The sequence below is a fragment of the Colletotrichum tamarilloi genome (genome assembly GCF_030869305.1).
Source record: "Colletotrichum tamarilloi strain Tom-12 chromosome Unknown Scaffold_206.1, whole genome shotgun sequence".
In the NCBI taxonomy this organism is placed as follows: domain Eukaryota; kingdom Fungi; phylum Ascomycota; class Sordariomycetes; order Glomerellales; family Glomerellaceae; genus Colletotrichum; species Colletotrichum tamarilloi.
In genome coordinates, this window is record NW_026849589.1 from 19617 (window position 1) to 43686 (window position 24070).

The 24070-nt window shown below is 51.0% G+C and overlaps 10 protein-coding genes across 10 annotated transcripts; 4 read left to right on the forward strand and 6 right to left on the reverse strand.

Moving 5' to 3' along the window:
• Positions 1 to 924: 924 nt before the first annotated feature.
• On the forward strand, positions 925 to 3652 carry CTAM01_16224 (subtilase; the record flags this gene model as incomplete). The annotated part of the gene is made up of 2 exons (XM_060532217.1): positions 925 to 1041; positions 1112 to 3652. 2 exons carry the CDS (start codon positions 925 to 927, stop codon positions 3650 to 3652), a joined length of 2658 nt encoding a protein of 885 aa, XP_060373201.1.
• Positions 3653 to 3974: 322 nt separating this feature from the next.
• Positions 3975 to 5315, reverse strand: CTAM01_16225 (major facilitator superfamily transporter; the record flags this gene model as incomplete). Its single annotated transcript, XM_060532218.1, has 2 exons — positions 3975 to 4398; positions 4543 to 5315. 2 exons carry the CDS (start codon positions 5313 to 5315, stop codon positions 3975 to 3977), a joined length of 1197 nt encoding a protein of 398 aa, XP_060373202.1.
• A 706-nt stretch (positions 5316 to 6021) lies between these two features.
• On the reverse strand, positions 6022 to 7625 carry CTAM01_16226 (uncharacterized protein; the record flags this gene model as incomplete). The annotated part of the gene is made up of 2 exons (XM_060532219.1): positions 6022 to 7143; positions 7209 to 7625. 2 exons carry the CDS (start codon positions 7623 to 7625, stop codon positions 6022 to 6024), a joined length of 1539 nt encoding a protein of 512 aa, XP_060373203.1.
• Positions 7626 to 8699: 1074 nt separating this feature from the next.
• On the reverse strand, positions 8700 to 10178 carry CTAM01_16227 (beta-glucosidase; the record flags this gene model as incomplete). Its single annotated transcript, XM_060532220.1, has 1 exon — positions 8700 to 10178. The coding sequence occupies one exon, from the start codon at positions 10176 to 10178 to the stop codon at positions 8700 to 8702; it is 1479 nt and encodes a 492-aa protein (XP_060373204.1).
• Positions 10179 to 10903: 725 nt separating this feature from the next.
• On the reverse strand, positions 10904 to 11948 carry CTAM01_16228 (necrosis inducing protein; the record flags this gene model as incomplete). Its single annotated transcript, XM_060532221.1, has 2 exons — positions 10904 to 11597; positions 11689 to 11948. The coding sequence occupies 2 exons, from the start codon at positions 11946 to 11948 to the stop codon at positions 10904 to 10906; spliced, it is 954 nt and encodes a 317-aa protein (XP_060373205.1).
• A 2044-nt stretch (positions 11949 to 13992) lies between these two features.
• Positions 13993 to 14717, forward strand: CTAM01_16229 (uncharacterized protein; the record flags this gene model as incomplete). Its single annotated transcript, XM_060532222.1, has 3 exons — positions 13993 to 14435; positions 14507 to 14568; positions 14629 to 14717. 3 exons carry the CDS (start codon positions 13993 to 13995, stop codon positions 14715 to 14717), a joined length of 594 nt encoding a protein of 197 aa, XP_060373206.1.
• A 423-nt stretch (positions 14718 to 15140) lies between these two features.
• On the reverse strand, positions 15141 to 17320 carry CTAM01_16230 (uncharacterized protein; the record flags this gene model as incomplete). The annotated part of the gene is made up of 4 exons (XM_060532223.1): positions 15141 to 15506; positions 15556 to 15853; positions 15909 to 16329; positions 16384 to 17320. 4 exons carry the CDS (start codon positions 17318 to 17320, stop codon positions 15141 to 15143), a joined length of 2022 nt encoding a protein of 673 aa, XP_060373207.1.
• Positions 17321 to 17803: 483 nt separating this feature from the next.
• Positions 17804 to 18664, forward strand: CTAM01_16231 (xaa-Pro dipeptidase; the record flags this gene model as incomplete). The annotated part of the gene is made up of 1 exon (XM_060532224.1): positions 17804 to 18664. The coding sequence occupies one exon, from the start codon at positions 17804 to 17806 to the stop codon at positions 18662 to 18664; it is 861 nt and encodes a 286-aa protein (XP_060373208.1).
• A 1391-nt stretch (positions 18665 to 20055) lies between these two features.
• Positions 20056 to 20712, reverse strand: CTAM01_16232 (uncharacterized protein; the record flags this gene model as incomplete). The annotated part of the gene is made up of 2 exons (XM_060532225.1): positions 20056 to 20248; positions 20315 to 20712. 2 exons carry the CDS (start codon positions 20710 to 20712, stop codon positions 20056 to 20058), a joined length of 591 nt encoding a protein of 196 aa, XP_060373209.1.
• Positions 20713 to 23450: 2738 nt separating this feature from the next.
• CTAM01_16233 (capsule polysaccharide biosynthesis protein) lies at positions 23451 to 23966 on the forward strand (the record flags this gene model as incomplete). The annotated part of the gene is made up of 1 exon (XM_060532226.1): positions 23451 to 23966. The coding sequence occupies one exon, from the start codon at positions 23451 to 23453 to the stop codon at positions 23964 to 23966; it is 516 nt and encodes a 171-aa protein (XP_060373210.1).
• Positions 23967 to 24070: the final 104 nt, after the last annotated feature.

Consider the following 24070-nt stretch of genomic DNA (forward strand, 5'->3'; position numbering starts at 1 on the left):
AATCACTCTTCCGCGATAGCTCCAACTGCTCTTCTCAGAAGCGAGTCTCGAGAGGGCCTGCTCGCCACCAAACGGGGGGGATGCTAGTGAAATAAAAGTGCCCCTAACCAAGCAACCCCTGGCCATGGCTAGGTCTATGATCCATGGCCACCACGGTTGGCCAGGGACTCCCCTCCATCAGGTCTTGCAGTCCCTCCAACGACATGCGGAAGACCTTACCCAGATAGGAAGGCCATCTGAGCAAATTGACCGTTCAGAATGCTCTCCAATGACATTGTTCAATTAATTAGCCCCGGCCCAGCTCCCTACCACTACGAAGCCTAAACAAGGCAGCTCGAAAAGCAGCTTCTCATATGTTGATCGACGTTCGGTCGAGATGCTCCTTTTCCGCTACAGGCCGTGACTTGCCCACGCGGTGAATGAGCTGCAGATTGGCCTTCAAATCTTGAGGTAACAAGCTGCGTGCAATTTCTTATTTCCCTGGTCCCGTTCGCTTGTGCTATTTCCCCCTGACCCATGGTCCCATCCCATCCCACCCCTCAACCTCACCCCTGCTCCCCACTCACTATCGCGTGCCACACTGTCACCGCGCTTTTGCATCCTCGCAAACTCCCACAGCGCATGTCTTCTGTGCCGATGTTTCTCTCCACCTGCCTGGGCGAGCAAGCGTGCTGGTCTGAAATGGTGCTCCCAGTTCCTTTCATGACGACAACGACAGGCCCAATCTGGCGCCGTCCTGGGTCCCCGCCAGACTGGGGTTCGCCTTGAGAGTTGGGCCGAGCGAACAACCCATCCCCCTCGTCCTCCGGATGAAGGACACACTCATGGCACTTATAAAGCTAGACCCCCGGCGCGTCTGGCTCAAGAGATGATTTCTTTCTCGCCAGCTCCGGTCTCCCACAGGTCATCCGTTAGCCAAACACAATGGTCAGAAGCAGTCTCTTGCTGCCGCTCCTCGCGGCGGCTTCCGCCGTTCAAGCCAAGGCTCCGTCTCCCAAGACCGTCGCTGGTGCCTTCATCGTCGAGTTGGAGGACGGACAGGTATGTCAATAGCGCTAAGAGCAACCTACGCCAAGGCAAGGTAGAATTGCTAACCTAACCTTTCCAACAGGATGCCTCCGAGTTCTACGCAGAGGCAGAGAACGATGCCATCACTCGTTTGAACCTTACCTACTCTCTTTTCAAGGGCGCGTCCATCCAGTTCAAGAACATCGACACCGCCGACCAGAAGGCCGCCAAGCTCGGTCAGCTCGCTTCGGTCAAGAACATCTGGCCCGTGAGGACCTACAGCATCCCCAAGCCCGAGGTTGTCTGGACCGGTCAGCAGGGCCGCGACTACATCGACCTGAAGAAGCGCCAGGAGGGCGAGGATACCTTCTCGACTCACGTCATGACCCAGGTTGACCAGCTTCACGCCAAGGGAGTCTCCGGAAAGGGCATCAAGGTCGCCGTCATTGACACGGGTATCGACTACCTTCACCCCGCCCTGGGTGGCTGTTTCGGCGCCGACTGCCTCGTCAGCTACGGAACCGACTTCGTCGGTGACGCCTACGATGGCTTCAATGAGCACTTCCCCGACCCCGATCCCATGGATTGCGGTGGTCACGGAACCCACGTTGCTGGTATCATTGCCGCTCAGAGCAACCCCTTTGGATTCACCGGCACTGCTCCCGGTGTGACCCTAGGTGCTTACAAGGTTTTCGGATGCGAGGGCCAGGTCAGCAACGATGTTCTCATTGCTGCTTACAACCGCGCCTACGAGGAGGGCAGCGACATCATCACCGCCTCCATCGGTGGTCCCTCTGGTTGGACTGACGAGCCCTGGGCCGCCACCGTCTCAAGAATCGTTAAGGCTGGTGTCCCTTGCACAGTCTCTGCCGGTAACTCTGGTGACCAGGGTATCTTCTTTGCCTCTACCGCCGCCAGCGGTAAGCACGTCACCGCCATTGCCTCCTTTGACAACGTCATCACCCCGGCTGTTCTCATTGAGAACTCGTTCACCATTGCTGGTGGCGAGTCTCAGAACTTTTCCTACACCCCCGGCGAGCCTCAGAACTGGGCTGGTGTCGACCTCCCCCTCTGGGCCACGAGCACCGACTCTACCTCTACCGCTGCCCTCGGCTGCGACCCTTACCCTGCCGGTACTCCCGACCTCAGCGGTAAGATTGTGCTAGTTCGCAGAGGTACTTGCACGTTCGTCACCAAGGCCCAGAACGCCGTCAACGCTGGTGCCAAGTATGTTATGCTCTACAACAACGCCGCCGGTGCTGGCTCCGTCTCTGCCGCCGTTGATGGTCTTGAGGCTATTGGCATGACCACCCCTGCGCAGGCCGCCGTCTGGCTCACTGCTCTTGCTGCTGGATCCGAGGTTGTCCTTCACATGACCGACCCCAAGGAGGCCGAGCAGATCCTGCTCAACTCCAACAACACCGCCACTGGAGGTTCCGTCTCTAGCTTCAGCTCTTGGGGCCCCAACTGGGACGGTCTCCAGAAGCCTCAGTTCGGTGCTGTCGGTGGTAACGTTCTGTCCACCTACCCCCGAGCTCTGGGTAGCTACGCCGTCCTTTCTGGTACCTCCATGTCTTGCCCCCAAACCGCCGGTATCGTCGCCTTGATCGCCGATGTCCGCAAGACTCTGGACCCCGCCACCATTGAGAACCTTCTCTCTGCCCACGCCAACCCCGTCAAGTTCAACTACGGAACCGGCCCCGACGCGCTTCTTGCCCCTGTTCCCCAGCAGGGTGGTGGTCTCGTTCAGGCTTTTGATGCTGCCTACTCCACTGTCATTCTCAGCCACTCCAGCCTTTCATTCAACGACACTGATAACTTCATCCCCGAGCTCAACTTCACCATCAAGAACACTGGCGCCGAGTCCGTGTCCTATGACCTGAGCAACGTCGGTGCTGCCACTGCCTACACTTTCGAGGCTGCAGGAGATCTTTTCCCTGCGGTCTTCCCCAACGAGCTGTCGGCCGAGTACGCCACCCTTGCCTTCAGCGAGGAGAAGGTCACCGTCCCCGCCGGCGGCGAGGTCACCGTCCTGGTCACCCCCACCCCTCCTACTCTTGACGCCGGCCGCCTCCCCGTCTGGTCCGGTTTCATCGCCCTCAACGGATCCGATGGCACCAGCCTCTCCCTCCCCTACCAGGGCATCGCCGGCAGCCTCCACAGCCACGTCACCCTCGACCAGGCCCTCATGACCACCTCCACCAGCGCAAAGGCCGAGGTGTACGAGCCCGTTCCCAGCAACTACACTTTCACCCTGCCTCCCCCTGGCACCGCCAACGAGACTGAGGCCGTCCTTCCCGCCCTCGCTGTCAACATGGCCTTCGGCTCCTCCTTTGTCCGCGCTGACTTGGTTCCCCTGACCACCTGCCCCCCTAACATCACCCACGAGGTCTGGGGCATTAAGACCCTCGGCCAGCCCCGCTCCTTCCCTTACCTGTACGTCTCTCGCGGTGTCTTTGCTGTCAACTTTGACGGCCAGCTTGAGGATGGCACCTACGCCCCTGCTGGCAAGTACAAGTTTGCCATCAAGTCTCTGCGTGTCTTTGGTGACGCGACGAAGCTTGAGGAGTATGATACCACTGAGACTGAGCCGTTCCGCATCGTTTACGGTGCCGCGAACGCGACCGCTCCCGCTAGACACTAGGAGAGTGTTAGGAATATGCCACGATAGAATAACATGTCTATACGACATTTCTTGTAAATAATTCCATAGGACTGGAATAATGTCTGATACCTTGAATTAATCTTGCTTAACGGTGATTATTTTTGTCTACTCCTCCCAAGTCTTTCCCAGCCGTTCCAAGCCATGTGCCCCATCCACGTGGCCCAGTTGACTACTCGTAAGGCAAACCTAGTCAATCACTTGTTCTAGCAAAATCTTAACATCGCCTGCTGCTCGACGGTCAATACCCTTCAGTGTGGTGAACACAAGTCTTCAAGGGCTTCATTCACGCCCAGAACTGTACTCAAACCTTTGCTCTTAAGACATTCCCAACAGCCGCTATTCTAGCAGCAAACAGACTTCCAACGCCTAACAAAGTTATCACAGCCGCCCAGATCTGCGCCCAGATATACTTTCCACCCGACACGTCGAGGATCGCGCCAGCGATAGGAGGCCCTGCTAAGGAAGCCACACCCACAATTGTCGCGACCATTCCGAAGCGTGCTCCCATCTTCGTGGGGTCTACAGTCAGACTCGCCAGGGCAGGTGTAAAGACACCTTGTACGAAACCGTTTGCGATGCCGAAGAAGACACTAAGGACGTAAAGCCCAGGACTCGTGTGGACTCCAATCCATGCAAAGTACATACCACTCACAACCACGTTGCTGATGATGAACATATTTATCGAGCCCAGATAGCGCCCAGCTATGAATCCGGAGAGAACGCGACTGGGTATTCCTGACGAGTTCAGAATCAGCAGCAAGGAGACAGATTCAGTGAAAGACAGCCCAATGACCTCGCGGGCAAAGACATTCATCTGTAAGCGAATCAGCATTCAGTCTCATCTCTAGGGCCAGGAGAGCATGACTTACATAGAAGAGACTGAAGTAAAGAGACAGAAACACGAAGAAGCTCCCGATAGCGAAACACGTATAGGACCGTTCTTTAAAGGCACCCAACACTCGATCAAAGGACCCTTCTTCCTGGGCGCCAGCCGCGGTCTCATCAGCGCAATCGCAATAACACCAAGTATCAACATCATCAAGGCCTGACACCTCACAGCCCACGCAAAGCCCACATGAGGCATTGTGTAATTCAGCAGAATAGGAAATGTAACAGAGCCGAGGCCTGTCCCCGTGGTAACAATGGAGAGCGCTAGAGTCTTGCGCCTCTTGAAATACGAGCCGACGATGGTGATCCCTGGCATAAACATGATGCCCATCCCGAGTCCGGTGCATAAACCCTGTGCAAGGAAGATTTGCCAGTATGCGTGGCAGAAACTGGTTAGAAATGTCCCCATCACGGCCATGAATAGGCCGACGATGACGGCGTGACGGGTGTAGCCTGCGTCGGCTAGGCGGCCCGATAGCGCGCAGATGCCGAAAGTGAGAAAGATCTGGATCGAGCCTATCCATGATGCCTGCGATGAGGGGAGGCTGAGGGTGGTGGTGTAGTAGAGCTGGTAGACACCGTATGAGGAGGGGTAACCCCAGGCGATTTGGTTGATCAAGTGTGAGGCTAGGACTTGCAACCAGGCTGTGGTGCCTCCATCTGGATATGTGAATCCCTCTTCCTCTTCCTCGACGATTGAACTTTGTCGGGAATTGGTGTAATTGAGCGGGGGATCTGCTTCAGGGTCTGGCATTGATGATTGCGGCTGTTGCAAACCAAGGGTCTGCTTTTCTTGAGGATCTGACATAACGCTAGGCGCACCTCAAGATTTGGTCGTGGTACAACAAACAATACGAAGCTGACTTTCAATGGCACACACGGAGAAATGGGGTTGAAGCTGGATGTTGTTGAATTGGGAGAGACGCCTGACTGCATTCGGATGGTTTCAGTGGCTCTATGAAGTAGGAAAGAAACGATTGGGTGACTCACAAACCATCTAGCAAATACTCGGATTCTGTAATTCATCACCGGTGTTATCTCCTGGCCGGCACAAAGCGCCGGGCAAGGTTTCCCGCGCTTGGCACACCAATCTTGAACCAACTCTTCCGACTGAGACATGAGTCACGTAGACGGTGTGGAGAATATTGATCCCCCCTTGATTGTAGTTATCTGTATCTCCGACGAGGAGTTGGGGTAACAAAGATAAGGAGTTAGTTCGTTGCCCACTTTATCATTGATTCTCATTCAAGCCATACGTGCTCTACGAAAGCGTAGCATATGTGAGCTGCGAGTACATTGAGAAACTGCGCTTACTCCTTGGTGCAATGGAAAATGTATCAAGTACAACGTAAACCATCCTATCGAAGTTGTATCTCTAACAAGATTGGGAACTGTTTCCGTTGTATGTCCAAGTGCAAATCGTATTTTTGCGTCGAATATTAGCATCCCTAAAGTTGCTCCTATGCACGCGTTGTGATGATAACTCTTTTGTACCGACGGATCGCGTACGGCCCCTTTTTGGTGCGAACCTGTAACACGACATGCCACTCCTCCCCATCCGTCGCAGAGCCGGCCTCAGTTGGCGGTGAGATGCTTACCTTTGGTCCAAGTGTGACATTTGCAAAGCCAGCCTCATTCAAAGAGTAAATACCATCCGTTCCGAGTGGAGGCGTGAGTGGCAGAATTGTGAGTGAAGGTTGGACGCCGAAGCCCTGAGGTGGCGGGTACCCAAACCACTCAAAGTCGAGTTGGCTCGTTTCTCCAGGGTGGTCGGCATCACACGTACTAGCAGCGTCGAGAATGATTGATCCATTGAGACTAAGGTCGAATCTCACAACTTCGGTGCCTATCGAGCCATTGATGCTCAGTTGAGGTGGATGCGCTACAGCACTCACACTGTTGTTTAGTGTCCATTGCATACGAGCGGCGAAATCGTCTTGCATGGCATCTCTCCAGCGCCAGATTGTTGCTTGGCTGCTCCGGTATTGACTTCCCGAAGGAAGTGATACGCTATCTGGTGCGTTGCCATACCAGTTGAAATCATCTACTTCAGACACCCTGGTGTAACGGCCTCCCCAGCTTCCCAAGTTAGGCATATCGGGAACCGAGAGGCCATTCGAGATCAACCAAAGGAAGCTGGGCGAGTCGCCCTCCATTCCATATAGAATCTGAGGATAAATGCTCCCGAGAGGCCCGACTCGAATGTTCTCATCGGCCCAAGCATTCTTGATCTTGGTAGTATTCGCAAAACCATTGTCATCAGTGTTGATGCCGACCCATGTTGCACCTTCAAACTCGTTGAATCCATTGATGCTGGTGATGTAAAAGATATCGGGCCATCGTGCTTGGATCCACGAGCCGGTGCCATCCTGGTCAGAGATGGCATAAACTCGAAGCCGTGACCTCAAACGTGCAGCATCTTCCGAAGACTGGTCGGTCTCGATCTGCTTAAGAGCTTGTGCCAGTGTGCCTGCGCCGCCCCAGAGACTAACATAAAGTGGCTCCGAGGACTCTTGGAGCTTTTCGATTAGTTGCTTCGCCCCTTCGCTGAGAGATGTGTTCAGCGCTTCCATTCCGTAGACCTAGACTCACAAAGTCAGCTCACGTCAAGCTTAACGAGAGATGATTCGCAGATTCTAATACTTACTTTTGGCCCAGATGACACCAATGGCAAGAGGACATCCGAGCTGCTGTACTGGAACGTCTGCGAAACATGATGGTTGAGATTACCCACAACGGTGCCATATACTTGTAGGATTCTGGTCATGTCTTCCGGGTGTGTCTCGTTTTTCAAGAACGTTGATGTAGTTGCGCAAAGCCCGCGGATATCCAGTTGATTCGAGTACAAGAGTAAGCGGATGAGTGACATGGAGTCGTCGGGTTCGTTGAGGATGTCGGAGAAGATGAAGACTCTAGGCTTAGTCACACCTTGGATCCCATTGGATGTGTTCCCGGCATTGAAGCTGGCCTCGCATTGTATGGATTCTGCACTGACTGGCGATGTCAGAAGATGACTCCAAAGCAGAAGAGGGAGTCCAACAAGCAAGTGCCAAAATGCTGCCATGCTGCTTCGGTTTTACGATGGAGTCTCTCAGTCGTGGCGAAACACCAGGAACAAAGCACAGATCAACTGAAGTCATAAAAGGAGGCGGCATGTCCCTTTTCAAGCGATCGAGTGCCTCCCTTCGAGCCCTCCTAGCTTACACCGACAACACGTCGCACCTCAGGCTGAATGATCCCTCCGTGTTTACACTTTCTGTTTTGGGAAACACCGATGTAGTCAGTTCGAGAAGTGCTTACGATGCCCCGATCCGTGCCATTCAGAATGTTACGTTGCCAACGTGGAGACTGCGGGGATTCCGGGGTAGCTGTGCCGGGGTGACATCGTTTTCTCGTCCTCATCATTGCATTGGAAAATCCGAGTTTGCGTTGCAGGCAGAACTACATGTTTACTCAAGGCACTATTATCGAACAACGAGCTGTTTGATGTATCACTATCGCTGCTCACCAGTATGTACTCAGAACATGACGTTAGAGCCCGGGTTTTCCGAGATCCAGAATAATCCCCGACAAGAACGCGAGTGGGAGCCGAGCGGATCGGAGCATAGGTACCGTCTCTACCAGCGTTGAGCCTGGAAGGCTTACTGACTCTGGTTGCTTTCACCCAGCGAATTGGAGATTTTAGTTCCATCAACCAACAAGAGTACTATCTTTAAGCTACCCCAAATGCCATTGAACTTTCTTCCTGAGATGACAACTCAAATTTTCGCACCTGAAAGACACAAGTTAACTCTCAATGATCCGTCGCTGACATCGTGACTTCCAAGGACGTAAAACTCAGGGTGATATTGCCTCAGCCGTTCCGAAATAACATGGATCTGTTTAGCCTTGGTGGCTCAGTGGTAAAGCGTCTCACTCGTATGGTCTACGTAATGAGAAGATCGGGCGTTCGATTCGCCCTCGAGGCAGAACTTTTGCTATCTCGACTCGGACAATTCATTTTTGGAAGTAATAACGCATGAACAGTCCGTGGGAACACATCACTGAGGTGTCTTTAGGTCCGTCTACGCGCTGGTCGTGAGCTAAGTGCAGTTTGAACCGATTCTTTCCACCAATCCGACATCATCATTTTCCCCATTCAGTCTTTGCTAATCAGATGATTGAAGAAGTCACCAAGGAAAAGTGCCGACCTCTTCGGGTAGCGCGTCTTTTCAGGACTCTCGTAGTCGATCCACGTCGCTCCGAATCTGTCCGAGAACCCTGCCGCCCACTCCCAGTTGTCCGTAAACGTCCATCCAAAGTAGGACTTGATAACAACACCTTCTTGCGAAGCCTTTGCCACCTCTGTAAGGTAACTTTTGAAGAAGTCAACGCGGAATGGGTCCTCGAGAATATCGTCAGGGCCCTTGGGTTTCCAATCATGCTCGCCTTGCGCCGTTGTCCCGTTTTCCGTAATGTAGATGGGTACATGGTACCGATTCCAGATCCATCGCAGCAACTTTGCCCATCCCCACGGCGTCGTGCGTAACCAGTAGGTATCGCTCATCGGCCCGCGCAGCACACCCTCCTTGTTTTCGTCAAACTGCTCAATGTTGCCCTTGTGGTCGTTGATGTCGGCCGGACCGTCGCGGTGCTTGACGTAGAACGCAGAGTACGAATTCATACCGTAGACTTCGGAGCTACCTAGCACAAGCTTGCTCTCCTCGGGCGTGAACCGTGGCAGTCTGTCGCCGAGTTGCGCGCGCATGGACTCCGGGTAGTCACCGGTCTTATACAATGGGTCGGCGAACCACGCAATCTCGAATTCCTGGGCCCTCTGCGCGGCCTCGACGTCGAGCGGGTCCGATGCGTCCCAGGGCTCAGACCAGTTTCCGTGCAACGTGATCATGATCTTGCCCTTTTGTTTTGGCTTGAATTCCTTTTTGTACATGTCGGCCACGTAGGCGTGGGAGATGAGCTCGGTATGCGCGACGATGAAGGGCTCGGTGGAAGAGTCGCCCTCTTCATTCAGCTCGCGGAAGCTGGAACGGGCTGGGGCGTGCACTCCGGCGGCGTAGCCCGCGAGGGTGTAGACACCGGGCTCATTGTAGGTGATCCAGTCTTTGACTCGATCGCCAAAGCGCTCGAAGCAGACGCGAGCGTATCGAACAAAGTCGGGCGTGTACTTTTCCTTGTCCAACATACCACCATACCGATCCTCGAGGGCTTGCGGGGTGTCCCAATGGAAGAGCGTAACGTACGGGGTGATACCGTTGGCGAGTAACTCATCAATCAGGCGGTTGTAGTATGCGATGCCGTCTTCATTGACGGGGTCGTCTTTGCCGCCGAGTGGAATAATGCGCGACCATGAGAGAGAGAAGCGATAGCCGCTGACGCCGTATCTCTTCATGAGTGTGACGTCTGTCTTGTAGAGGTCGTAGGAGCGCACAGCATCGTCGCCTGTGCTTCCATCTTTCACCTTTCCTGGAGTATGCGCAAATTTGTCCCAGATAGACTCGCCCTTGCCATCCTTGTTCCAGGCACCCTCAACTTGAGCAGCGGCAGTGGCAAAGCCCCAGGTGAAGTCGGCGGGCAGAGCGCCCTTGATGGACTCGTCAAACTCGAATTGGGAAGCCATTAATGATATTCGGGTGGTGTATGAGATTGCTCACGATCTCACTTTTCACTTAACCACCGAACGTAAAACATCATTAATACACTGAACGTCGACCATCTTCAACCCCGCTTCACGATCATGTGCTGATAGCTCCAATGATTCTACAGATGCAGTGCCGTCGGAAATCACAAAAGGCATATCCTTGCGGCGGGATGAGATGACAATGATTCGTGGAGGGGAACCATGTCGGTCACAGCTCCCCCGACAGCGGGCGATCAGATGAACGGTCCCAAAGATGGGGTCCCCACTGAGCCCCGACAGGGTCCTTCATACTACCTTACATTTAATGAGGGACTCTTGAGAGATGTGGCCGCCGTTATTCGAACTTGCAATTGAACAAGTCACCCGAAGACAGAAGACCTTGAGTATTTCTCGACTTTCCCTATTGATGTATGTCATCGAAATCTTGCCAATCTTTGATTTCCATGTATTATTCTTGCATGGTCAATTGCCACAAGTATTAACATCACACATGCGAATTCCACCCAGCGTCTATATCCGCAAGCTCCATCCGCAAATCCGGGCCGTGGATCCATACTGGCACGGACTCTTCCAAGAGGCGATGAATGACAATTAAAAGTTGGAAACTCCGTTACTTAGTATTGGGTACTTAGGTAAATGCATCTTCTATGTCGAAGTCCTAGACCAATAGGCGATAGCTTACGCCTTGGACTGTCTTCATCTCCTCATGCCATGACTGGACCCTTTTTTAAAAGACCAGTGGCTTCAGGCTCGGGCGTCGCAGTGGAGGATGCAATTGGGTCTCCGAAATCAGGATCAATCTCGTCCTGCGACGGCGTATCATCGCCACAATCCGTACCATCTGGACCAACGCCAGTGAAGAAGGTACCGCTGTAAGCCGAGTCGAGAGTCCCTTGGAAGTTGGCGTCGCTGAAAGGAACTCTGGTGTGCTCATATCGGATGCCATTCAGCTGCTCTTTCGCTGCAGCTGGGAGGCGATCCCAGGCGACCAGAGGGGGGCTCAAGGCTCCTTCGGGACCATTTGCAGAAGGGATAAGAGGAACCCCGGCATCGTATGCTAGAATAGGGCGTGTTGCTATCGCTGAGTTCTCCCAGCTGACGAACAGGGTGTTGGTGTTGTGTGTGGTATCGAATGCGCCTTGTGGGTTCGTAGAGTACGCGACGCCGCGAGGCGAAAAGTTTGCAATATCGTCGGGACACTTATCGACGGTGAGCCAAACGACGGCTGTGATCCAGTGATGCTTATGCTGCTCGTCGTTACCCTGCACTTTGGGTAGGTAGTAGCTGTAGATGATGCCCGTCCGGTCATGGGATTTTCCGATTCGCGTGTAAGTCTGACCAGTTTGGCCAAAGTCGCGGCAATCGCCGCCGGCTTTACCTGTTGGCTTCAAACCAGCACTAGCATTCGAGCTTTGTCAGTATATTCGATCTATGTCGCTTGGCTCTTAAGAGCTGGATCTCACAAGTCCTAAGGGTTATTCTCACTTACCCAGCAGCACCATCAGCGTCGACCGCTGCGTACGGGACACATCCGTGCCATAATTGGATTAGGGGCTTGAAGGTCATCTGGACCTCTCCATCGAGATCATAGCCAGGGGCTTCCGCAAGGGGGACGACTTTGTCGTGATTCGCCCATTTGTCGTTTACCGCAACGTCGCCATCGCGCTTCCAGTGTGTATATGAAGTTTCTGCGCTAGCAAAGTCCAACGAAGATACGAGAAGAGATAGGAGAGATGCTCGAAGTGACATCTTGAGACGATTTTATAAAGAAAACCTGAGAATGCACCGCAGAAGATGTGATGTCCGATACCCTTTGCTGTTATTTAGGAAGATCGAAGTGCAAAGATTTAAGGAGTCTTATAGTCGACTGGTTCATCCATGGCGATCTTGCAAAGAGACTGACAGGTAGTAAAGAACGTTCTTCCGAAGTCGTGTTATTCTGCCAAATCAACGAGCCAGAGATGACAATGTTTGGTCCATGAGAACCATCCCTCCAACGGAGAAGACCGTGAAGCATAATTGAGTAGATTTAATGAGAGGATAATGATGAATATCTGAACTATATCAAAGTACGGCGTGACCTACTGAGCCTCATTATCTACTGTCTCCAAGATTTCGCTTGAAATCCATTGCGGCTACGAATGTACAGCTGGGATCGCGGCATACGCCGAAAGCTTCCTAGGCGACACCGAGAACCAAGTCAATGGAGGCTACCTTGGCAGTCCCTCGGTTTCATTTACTTATGGTCTTGGTTCTATTAATGTTTGCGTTTACCAAGCAACATACCTGGTCCCAAATCATACTCAAGTAATGAAGCGGTCGAACACAATACCATTACCCGTTCATGACAACAGAGAGGTAGATGAAATTCTGCGTCATAACGATTAATTTTTCTAAACATGCAAGATGAACCCTGATTAGTGATTTAACCGTCAAAGTCCGCTTACCTTTCTCGCATCCATCCCGACCGACTCAGGATGTTTAGTGGTGAATCCGAGGAAAAGGCTAATAGAGGAGCCAAGGTATGACCAAAAGAGTCATGCTGTTCCTGGTGATAATCCCGGAGATTTTTGTCTTCCGTTGGAATAAAGAAGTCAATCTAGAGACACGCCCATGTACTGCGTACCGAAGTCGTATGATCCCACTCCAGGGTTTGCCGTGTGAGCATCAAGCAGGATGCCGCTGGGGCCTACCTTACCATGGATACCCCTCAATAGTAGTATGGTTTGATGAACACACTAGGCTGCGAGAGATTTTCTTCTAGAAACAACGTAAGAAAAATAGTCTAATCATAATCCAATGATACAAGTCAGCTACATATACGTGCATAACTAAAAGCCGTACGTGCCTTGGCCGTTCGGTGTCGAACATCACCATTCACTTTCGTACCTCAATGCCTAGGCAAAACTATTCTCTGGGGTCCACACTATTTTCTAGTTAAGAGTCTGCTCGGCCTGACTGAGGCAACTTAGGAATTCTAGGATTGGGAAGGAGTACCGTCGGTCTCGCGAATAATGTTCTCTCCATGAGTGGAGCTTCCACTCTAGAACTTAGAAAAGAGAGGTGTTCGTGCCGCTCAGGTAACGTAAAGATGCCGAGCTGATTGGCAATAGTTAAGGTGCAATCAATGTCGGAATCTAACGTTGTGAAGGTGCCTGCATTCTCGGCGAATTTCTCGTTGGTTTGATCCTTGTTCTGTCCCTTAAATCCCGCCGGGAACAGATTGCTCTGTGGCATCCCATACGCCCGAAGTACCCGGGACTCTCGGGTTGACGCTTTGACTTACGGAATCGTCCAGGAGGCTCTTGGACGGCGACTCTGTTCTTTTGTTGTGTTGTGACTCGAGTCATTCAGTGACATGAATCCTTATTGAGTGTTGCCAAGAATGCCGTCAATATAATGCCGGTGGCTCCATCTCTTGGGATCTCTCGCTTCAAACAGAAATATAGCACTTATTAGAACTACTTCATCAATTTGTGTTGGCCATTGTGAGAATTGATTGTCGAAGGGTCTTTCTCAAATCCGGAAATTGCCTTCAACTTAGACAGCATCTCTTCGGTGGAATTTATCTAGGTTTTTGACGTCTAAAACCACCAAAGGGATGAACATCTTGGCTACGGGATGGCCGAGGATGAGGACTTTCGATCTCATGAGCTTTGGTATTGCGCAGAATGAGAGACTATTAGCTCAAAATGTCTCACGTATAAATCATTTGCAACTTCAATTCTCTGTTGTATGGTCAAACAACACCATCCCATCTCCAGCATACCAAGTGTCTTTGGAAACATTCACAATGAGGTTTCTGCAACTTCTCGCCTACTGCGTCGCCGCCTCCGGTTTGGCTCTTCCGAAGTTTGACACAGACCTCGTAGTACGCGCTCCAGGCGACTTAGCTACTACGGAAAGCATCGCATTCGACGCCGACGGCATCTTATCCCGCGACTCTAGTGCGGCATGGATAGAGGCCGAGAAGGTCGTTGGCACCCTGAGGCACAACACATACTACTATTTCATGTCCTGCAACAAGGCGTATCCTGGCCAAAAGGGCATGACTCCCTCTCAGCAGTACACCATTGATCAGACAGGCTGTCTACATACTGGTCTGATCATTGGAAAGACTGCTGTCTTCCAGAAGAAGTTCAAGGCCAGCTATCTCCACGTCAGGCGTCTGGCAGACAATCCCAACACATGGACTCAGACTAGACACGATTGGGACGAAGTCAAGAGAATGCAGCGGTAAGATTTCCTCCAAGATACATTTCGGTAGAGAGATACAATGATATGTACTAAATCTGCCTTCATCAAAGTATCGATTACGGTGGTACTACGACATCGTCCAAGGGCAATCTCGGTAGGGTTGTGAGAAAGGGTATGGCTGTTCCTATGATGAACTTGACGAGACACAAATGCTAACATATATTGGCTGTAGGTGAGGAGTGGATTGCATTATCTGGCGGCCAATACTCTGCCGACTGGAATTGCTTGGCCTACTACCGTTTCATGGCCTCGAAGCTCTGAACGTAGGCTTCAGTTTTCTTCGAGAACATGAGTCCAGCTCCAAACAGAAGGCTGTTTATCATAGTGAACTGCTAGCTGTCGCATGAATCCCGATTTTCCTGCCATCCGTTAGTCGTCAGGCAGTATGGAGTATTGTAACTATTCTGAAGCATTTGAGATTGACCTGTTCAAATCTCAAGTACCGTGTCTTGCCCATCTCCAGGCGGCGCTACATCAAATTAAGGATACGAACCTTCCGCGTTGTTCAAAATTAAAACAACATGGGTTCCCTACCCAACGTGATTGGCGGTCAAATTCATGTAATCGCAAGAGCTTTCAGCAGAAAGGCGGCATTCTGTAAACAGCACCAGGGTACTTATCGAAGTAGTGAGAATTTGTTGGCTAATCAGCTAACGATTCTTACATAGTATTTGATAACTTTTGTTACCTGTTATTTGATCCTAATGGACTTGGAATGAACCAGTCGAAAGTGTTCAATAAGGCAAAGCGAAAAGCAGGTAACTGCAGTGGTCTCGATTCCAAGATACTCGGACTTCTTGCGTCTTGTTCCCAATCGTTGTCATTTAGATGGTGGTCTAAGACACACTGGATGAGGTGCTTGAAGCTGGCGCATGACTGTCCAGCAGGTGCAGAAGGAGGAACCCAATCGAGGAACCCTATTAGCAGACTGAGCTGTTGCACAATAGAGGATCTTGTCATTTCAATGTTTTGGGTGTTGGAATACGTAGGGCTCGGCTGAAGCAATCCTTGACACAGGATACCACCAGCAGGGGCACCATACTCTAACAGCTAAATTCCAGTTCAGTAAGTACATATAATAAGTTAAGGGGCTTCTTACCAGCCATTCAAAGTCACGTAGAATGACAGGATCGTTAAGAGAGTCTCGGTGCTTCCAGAGTTCGATAGTCAACCTCACAAGATCGAAACTTGTTGAGAGCAGCTCAGTGTCGTCGAAATTGCTGCAGCGGAGAAGTAACCTTTCTGCAAAGAAGAGATTTTTCAGATGATCGAGTTGGAGCGTAATCCTGAAATACAGAGTCCGACTGTCAAGATCAGAATCATTGAGATCGTTTAGACTATATCTCAAGGCTTCCGGAATCTTGGAAGGGAATACGAGTTGTCGATTCTTCAAGGCTCTGTCCCCAGATGTTAGTCCACCTCAATTAATAACAAGATGGAAGATTTACGAACTGAATTTGATCGCGCTCTACCTGCTTATTGTGAGATAACGCGGCAGCAATGAGTTCGTCTCGGATGTTAGCGATCATGTATCGTGCCCGAATGATAGTCGAAGGATGTATTTTCCCACTCATGTTCCAGCCTCGGTCGTCAAGGGATTGAATTGCATGGGCCAAAGTAGACTTGTCTGATGCAAGATCTTCGTCGCTAATGTCGAGAGGCATTGGAGCAGAGCAGAAGCTATTTGTCAAGAGAGGCGGCCGGCCAGTGAAAGAGACAGCAAATTTATCACTAGTAAAAACCTGAGCCACAATTCGTCGCCGATTCTCGGAGCAAAGCGTTGGTTCGTAAGAGGGCCCATTTTCTAGACTATGGTATCCAAGATACGTGAGCATAGTGACAGACAGACTATGAGATACATAGCTCGAGATGCCTATGAGCAATTAGCACCGACACCAAAGGATTTTTGAAGGGTCGTAGTAATTACGGGCATCACCATCAACAATGGAGTCAAAGATTGCTTTGCGCCGGCAAAGCTCCAATAACAGGTCGTTGCCATCAGTAAAGGTACGTGAAATCTCAATGCAATAGCCTAGACAGGCTTGAGCTGTTCGAGGAGATACGCTCTCCGAGGAGGCGTTCAAATGATGACGATACAAAGAACCAATGTCATCCGAAACACGTGCGATACTGGCCCACAGCAGTCCTATGGATTCCCAACGGAGGTTTTGGTCATGAAACTGACTGATCCATTGAGAAGCGTCATCCTGCTCATCCTCAACAGCTCGTCGGGTATTCCTACAGAGGATCTCGGCCAAGTCGCTAAGGCATTTGTCGCCCTCGTCCGGCGACGTTTCAAATGCAGCTTGGAGTGATTTGATGATCCGATTGACAGCAATATGGCTCCATCCCTTCTGCTCATGGAAGGGTTCATGAGAGTACGCCTGCAAGCTAGGCAAACAACGTAGCACGAATAGAGCCGATTCTTGGCAAGGTGACGGGAGCTCACGAAAGATGACTCTATCGTGACTTTCTTCGTGACTTTGTGCGAGCCTTTTGTTGGGGTCCAAAAGCGAAGTGCCTCCACTGGCTAGGAAGAGGTCAAACTCAGTCTCTTCAAAAACTTTATTATGACTTGTGTAGCCGAAATAGCCCGAAGGAGTAGAATTTGACGTGGTATTTGCTACTGCTTCCTGTCCGAGGCTGGGACCGGTCTCAATACCGAGGTCGGCAGCTAAATCCGGCGTATGTGTCTCCAGTTGCGGTTTTGACGGGTATATGCAGTTGAGCTGAGTTCGTGCTCTCTGACAGCGATTGCATATTGGCTGTGAGCGGTCGCAAGCAAGCTTCCGGCTGCGACAAGGGGCACACGGCGGCTGACGGGTGTTGCGACAAGACGGTGAGGAAAAATCAACGGGGACCATGGTTCAAGCAGGCAATAGATTCGAGCGAATGTGAGCGTATACGCAGTAACAGATGTTTGGTCGATTGATCGACCGAAGCGACTCCTCCTAGGTAAGACGACATTACTGGTTGATTGACTGAGCGATTGAATTTTCTTGCATGGCTCCAGCCGCCTTTGTCAGCAGCTATGGTCGCAAAGCGGCGCTCATTCTCGGCTTCGGTCACTGGCAGCAAATGAATGTATCGGCTTCGGCTAGTGTGTCAATCACCCCAAACTCCTATTAATACCTACGAAGGAAGAACAAGGCTTCGGTTCGAAGCCGAGACCAAGGCTGGATTTTGGCCAGCAGTCTTAATCAAAGTAATATCTGCTTCTGAAAACCGAGAGTATTAGGGTAAGTATAAAGTAGGCGGGGTTTCTCAGCTCTCATCATCCTAAGTGCACTCGTTTCTCTGGTGAAACGCCCTCAGTTTTCTTTATTATACTTCACAATAACGCCATTATGCATGCGGAGGGGGCCCTCAACGGCCTGATAGGGAGGTATCCCGCCAAGGCACACGCGTTACGCGTAGCTCAGTACATCCATGCTAAGATGCCTTACACAAACGGTTTTCTTTTTCTTACGGGGGCCCGAGAGGAATTCTACGATGATACAGACCTAGCGATTCCGTACCGACAGCTGAGGCCCTTCATGTACCTGACTGGTATTACCACTCCCAACTGCCATCTGATCTACGACATCAGAAAGGCTCATTTGACGCTCTTTGTCCCACCCATCGACCCCGAAGAGATCATCTGGTCTGGATTGCCCCTATCGAACGAGGAAATCCTTGGCAAGTACGATGTTGACTCTGTGTTGTCCAACACAGAACTCCAATCATCATTAGGCTTCATCGGAAGCCAAGCATGCCAGCACGGGGCTGTAATATTCACCATCGGCGACCACCAGAGGCCTGGTGATAACTTTCCTATGGAAACGGTAGTGGACTCGAGCCTACTCAAAGAAGCAATTGACGAGTGCCGAGTGATCAAAGATGATTACGAAATTGCTTTAATGCACGAGGCGAACATCATCAGTTCTATTGCACATCAAGCGGTGATCAAGTCCCTTAAGGAATGCAGAACCGAATCAGAGATTGATGGGGTGTTTCTGAGAGAATGCACGAAACAGGGAGGAAAGGTTCAAGCCTATCCGAGCATTGTCGCAAGCGGGCGCACAGCGGCAACGATGCACTACGAGAGCAACAATCAAGACCTCTATCAAAGTGGCAAGCCTAAGGATGTGGTCGTAGTGGACGCTGGAGCTGAGTGGAACTGCTATGGCGCCGACATTGTGAGCTTGTCTTCCTCACCTTTCTCCTGAATCCGACTAAAACAAGGCAGACTCGAACTCTTCCTATCTCTGGCAGATTTACCCGCGAATCACGCGCGATCTATGATATCGTGCTGGATATGCAACAACAATGCATTGCAGAATTAAAGGAAGGGGTGTTGTGGGATGATCTGCATGTATTGGCACACAAAGTTGCGATTGATGGTCTCCTAGCCCTTGGGATCTTGAAAGGGGACAAGGATGAGATTCTGAGAGAAAGAATCAGCACTGCTTTCATGCCCCACGGACTTGGCCATTTTCTGGGCATGGACACACATGATACCGGAGGTCAATGCGACATGACTGATGACAATCTCGATCCCATGTTCAAGTACTTGAGAGTCAGAAGACTTCTACCTGCGGGATGCATTGTCACGGTGGAACCAAGCGTGAGTTCCATTCCCACCTCCCGATTTCTCACAGAACTACGAAGTTTCCTTTCTCTGAAGCTAACACAACTATATACGCTTTAACGAACATGTGATTCGGCCTCTTCTCCGTGATAGAAGACTCTCAAAGTTTATTGACGAAAAGGTATTGAACCGATATTGGGATGTTGGGGGCGTAAGGTGAGTTCTCAACAAGTCCCAATAGAGCCTCGCGATGTTGAAACTGCCTCCTAGTATCGAAGATGACCTTCTAGTCACGGAGTCTGGCAGCATGAACTTAACAGATGTACCCAAAGATCCAGATGAATTGGAGAGAATCTTGTCAGGAATGGCTGCAGACTCGTGGCCAGCCTTTGCCACCTAGCTTCTAGATCAAATGATTCAATCATTTCAATCTAAGAACAGACTCATGTGGATTCAAGTACTAGTTGATGTCGGGCGAATGCCGGGAGAGTTTATGGGCCCGAAAAGTCCGCAGTGGATCTGTGTCGCCGGGTCCACCTTCGGAGCCGTTCAGGCTCGGAACTCTAAAAGTTCCAGCAGAGGAGGCGCACCGAGCATGTTCGAACATCCCATCAGTGACTTCAGAATCGCCCAAGAAGGCCCTGGGGCATACAGAATCAAGCTCAGGCTCGCGGGAAACGGGTATGTAAGGCGAATTCTTTTCCCATAAAATCGCGTTTTGCACTCTTGCGAGAACGTAATTATGACTATTTGCGCAACTTTAACAGCTTCATTGATGGAGGTATGAGCAAGAAACTGTGTGCTGGCCTTTGTTGAGCCAATGACCCTGTGGCCGGTGTAGTATGCAAAACCAATAAAATTCATTTCTTTACGCCTGGTATCTTAGCCCGAGTTACAGTCACTCTACTCATTATAACAGAAGGAACCACCACCAAGTCCTCTTTGATACAATCGACTTGTGGACATGACCAAGTCGTAAATGCCGTGTCTAAACTAGCCGAGGCTAACCGAGACCCTTCCACCAATGATTTATGCGTATCTCTGGTCCATCTCATAACGGGCTGCGTTCGGGTCGTAGGTCTTGTTGGGTTCGTTGGAGGCGTACCCTCCAGTGTAACCAGTGCTTGGGTTGGCGGGAGCGTAGTTCCCGCGGGGCAGTGTGCCCTTGCGGAACTTGTGGTAGATGACGCTAGCATAAATGAGGAGACCAACGAAGGAAGCGCTGCAGAACCGAGGTTAATTTGTCATTCAATGGGAAAAAAAAGTCAGTTCGTTGGAAGCTGCTTACAGAATGACGATTGCGATAATGAAGGTAAATGCGCCGCCAGCACCGATGATGGTGAGGATGAACAAAATGACCCAGACCAGAGTTTGGATGACGTTGGAGACGAGGAAGAATTTCGGGCTGAGCGTGCGTCGGGAGCGCTTGACAATGCAGACGATGTCGAGAATCAAGCAGATAAGAATGATAACCATAATGACACAGAGGACACCAATGACCCAGCTTGCTGTTCTGTTGTCGTCGCCGTAGTCGTTCAGAGTCTCCTTATTAGAGGCCGCGAGGGCGATAGTTCCGGCGTAGAGAACGATCTCAAGAACCATGATCGCGATTCGAATGACCCAGAAGGGAATCAAGACGCGCTTGAGGAACGGCGAGCTATCGCCGATGATGTATGCTTGAGTCATTTTGTCGGTGTTCGTAGTTGACGTGTTGTAGGTATCTGGTCGATTGCCGGGAGGATTGTGTGTATTATCGTCAAGTGAACACGAGACCAGTTTTCAGTTTCTAGACGTAAGGTATTCGATGACAACAATAACGCATTGCCAAATGTCGTGAGAGACTCTTGCGCCTTAAGTAAAATTTGACGAAGACCACGGCACTCGAAGGATTAAACCCCTTGGACCGACAGCGCCGCACTTCCGTCTCGCTTACAGTTGGAATGTCTTAGTTGCGTTGGACCGGCGCGCCACAGCCCCTATTGTTTTGGTCGCCTTGGTCCTTGGCGACACAGCCCTAATTAGACTCTACAGGCCTGCAAAGTAACCTTAAGATAGTCCAACACGCCCAGCAGCTCCCCCAAACATACTCTAAGTGGCTGCAATTGCCCTGTGTTGCCTGTTTCATGGGGCCGAAAGCAAGGTGAATTCTGACTGCCAGGGATCTCGGCTGACAACAAGCGCCTGTTGGTGCGTCCCCAAGTGGCATAGCCCCGGATCAGCTCGTAGATCCCTGGCTTCTTTGCGTCTTTTACAGTTTTTACCACCTATTCTCGACAACCAGCACACCAAAGTTCCCGATCTCGGGCGGGCCTAGCGAATGTCGCTGCCTGTGGTGGAGATCCTCTGGCCTGTTGGGCTGACAGGGTGTGAGACTGTACGACTGTGCCCCTTGTACCATTCCTAGACCGTCATTCGCAGATCTCTGTATGAAGTCATTTCCATGCCGCACCGCTAACCGCCGAGACTTGAAAGAAGCCATTACGAGATTTGTTTTGGGAGCTGCGGCACTGCGAAAATGGGGCCGATTTTAGCTCGGGCTACCTGCACGATTTCCATTCCTTGACCCTGTGCCCGAAATTGCTAACGGCAGCGCCGTTTTGGGTCTCCTCCTCAGGCAGTCACGATGTCTTGGTGAGGCGCGATGCGTCACACACGATCTTATGGTAAAATACGCTATGGCACTGTTTAGTTTCCGATCATGACAGTCGTCAGCTACATTGGCAAAGCGGGAAGTGGTGAGATTTGTCCTCATGAAGAGCAACGCTGTAACATCCGGGCGATAGTATGCGCCTCTCGAAAATTGAGATTCCAATCTTCATTCCGGGATGAAGCGAAGCAATGATCGAGCCGAGAGCCTAGCAGTCGCTCCACCAGAAAAGAGAATGGGAATGTTCCATAGGGGTATCCCCTAATCTACTCCGTACTCCGCCGTGCATACACAAGGCGAGCAGGGGTTGATCTCTTCTCGGGCACGCGTGAGGAAGCCAGCTAGTGAGCCAGTGGTCCCAGTACCTAGCCCACCTTAGCTAAAAGCCATACGAACGGATGGCTTGACTGAAGCCACCCAAATGCCAACAGAACCTTAAATTTTATTTCCCTAAAGATCTCCTCTTGAAGGTTGCTCAGCCCTGTTTGCCTGGCCCATGTTCAATACCTAGGTAGGGCTATTGCATCCCCATTAGTTGAACAGTCGCACTTGCTTCAATGAAAAGTGTATTACCTCACTCAACATGAAGCGATCTCGATTCCATCGGGACATGGAGTTCGTGTGCACATTTACATAACGTCCCGGTTGAGAACCGCCAAAATGTGATCGATCGGCTTGAGCCAGGGTTGAGAGCTTGGCAGTATCTTACCTCAGCCACGAACTCGTGGCTAACACCGATCCTCCCCGACGTACTGGGGCTGGGTATCTGGAGTCAACAGAGTACGAAAATTTGAGAGCTACCGTGAATGACGGCATCTCACCTGCCCAAAAGGATCGATACGGACAAGGCAATTGGGCCACTGCATTGTGAGAAGTCCTTCAGCGCTAGATTCACTGACTCAGGAGGTGATCTTCTGATGTGAAATCTCTACGAGTTTATTGTTTGCAACATCCGTCTAGATCATGAAGGTTGAGACATGGGACTCAGTATTGCCTCAAGCGTACAGAGAAACCACATCGTCGATGGGCTCCGTGAAAAACAAACCTTGAGGAAATGGAACGCAGAAATGTCGAGATCACCGCCATTTGACGGCTTTAGATGGGTGTGATATGAGGATTCGGAGACTTCATTTATCTAGAATGGATCACATTGAATGCTTTCTTGTCATCACTTATCAAGTCGGCGATTCGATGGATGTGTGCTCAGAGATTACCCATACATGCTGCTGTCACAAAAAGCGGGCCCACTCAATGTGGGCAGCATTTACCACATCCATATCTCGTGACAGCTGCTTACGTCGTAAACAGGTGCAGTGAGACCCGCCATCGCACAACCCATACACGAATCAAAACAACCCAAATGTCGGCCGAGTCCTGGGCCAACCAAGCGATTATTGACTCTCATGTCATCCTACCAATCCAGGAAACAAACTCGCTCTCACCTCCATTTGCTTTGTGCAGAAATGTCCACGTTTCCTGTCAGTCAGACTTGGCTACGTCCTGCATCTCATCTTTGTCAGCGCTACAGTCAGATACCGAGAACGTCATTGGTGCATTGATTTTCCGTCGAACGCCAAATGTGATGGACAGTGGAGATCCATCAATGGCTTCTCGTCAATGTAAGCGCTACAGGTTGCGGTTTTTGCTCCGTGCAACACAGTAGCAGTCCAAACCAACGGGAGTAGAAGTATTTAAGACGCCTCGGTATCAGTCGTTCAATGTTGCCCAAGAACTGGGACCTTCAAAGCTCCATGTCTTTTGTTACTCATACTTCACAATGTCTTCACCAAAATTCCAGATCCCGCCAGAGTTCGAATCAAAACTCCGCCATGTCGAACCTCTCGACTCGCGCTCCGATCAGGAGATTCTTAAGTCTTTAAAAAGTCCTCTACCAGTCACTTCAGAAAAGAACATCTGGGCCTTTTGGGATTCTGGCCTCGACAACCTTCCAAGCTGGGGCCAGCGCAACATCATCAACTGGGCTCGACTCTGCGGTCCGGAATGGGCGATTCGCGTTTTGGATGACGTCCCAGACTCTCCAAACAATGCCTTAAACTGGGTCAAGGAAGACCAACTACCCGAGGCCTATATTGCACACAAGATGGATGGGCCCCGTGTGCGGACTGGTCCCCACAGTGCAGACTTCCTCCGCGGTAAGTCAACATACCCACTTCCTGGCACCCCCCTGTTTCTGGCACCACAAAAACGATGGGATCACAACCCAACCTCCTCATTACTATTAACTATTGATCCTCAACCACACCCACTACAATACAGCTGCCAGCCTCACTAGGGCATTCAGAGTCGCTGGATTCAGCCGTGATAACCTCCTTTTCACCCGCTTCGATTTGAGCCCGATGGATATCCCTGATGTTCGCGAACTTCGTATTGGGATCG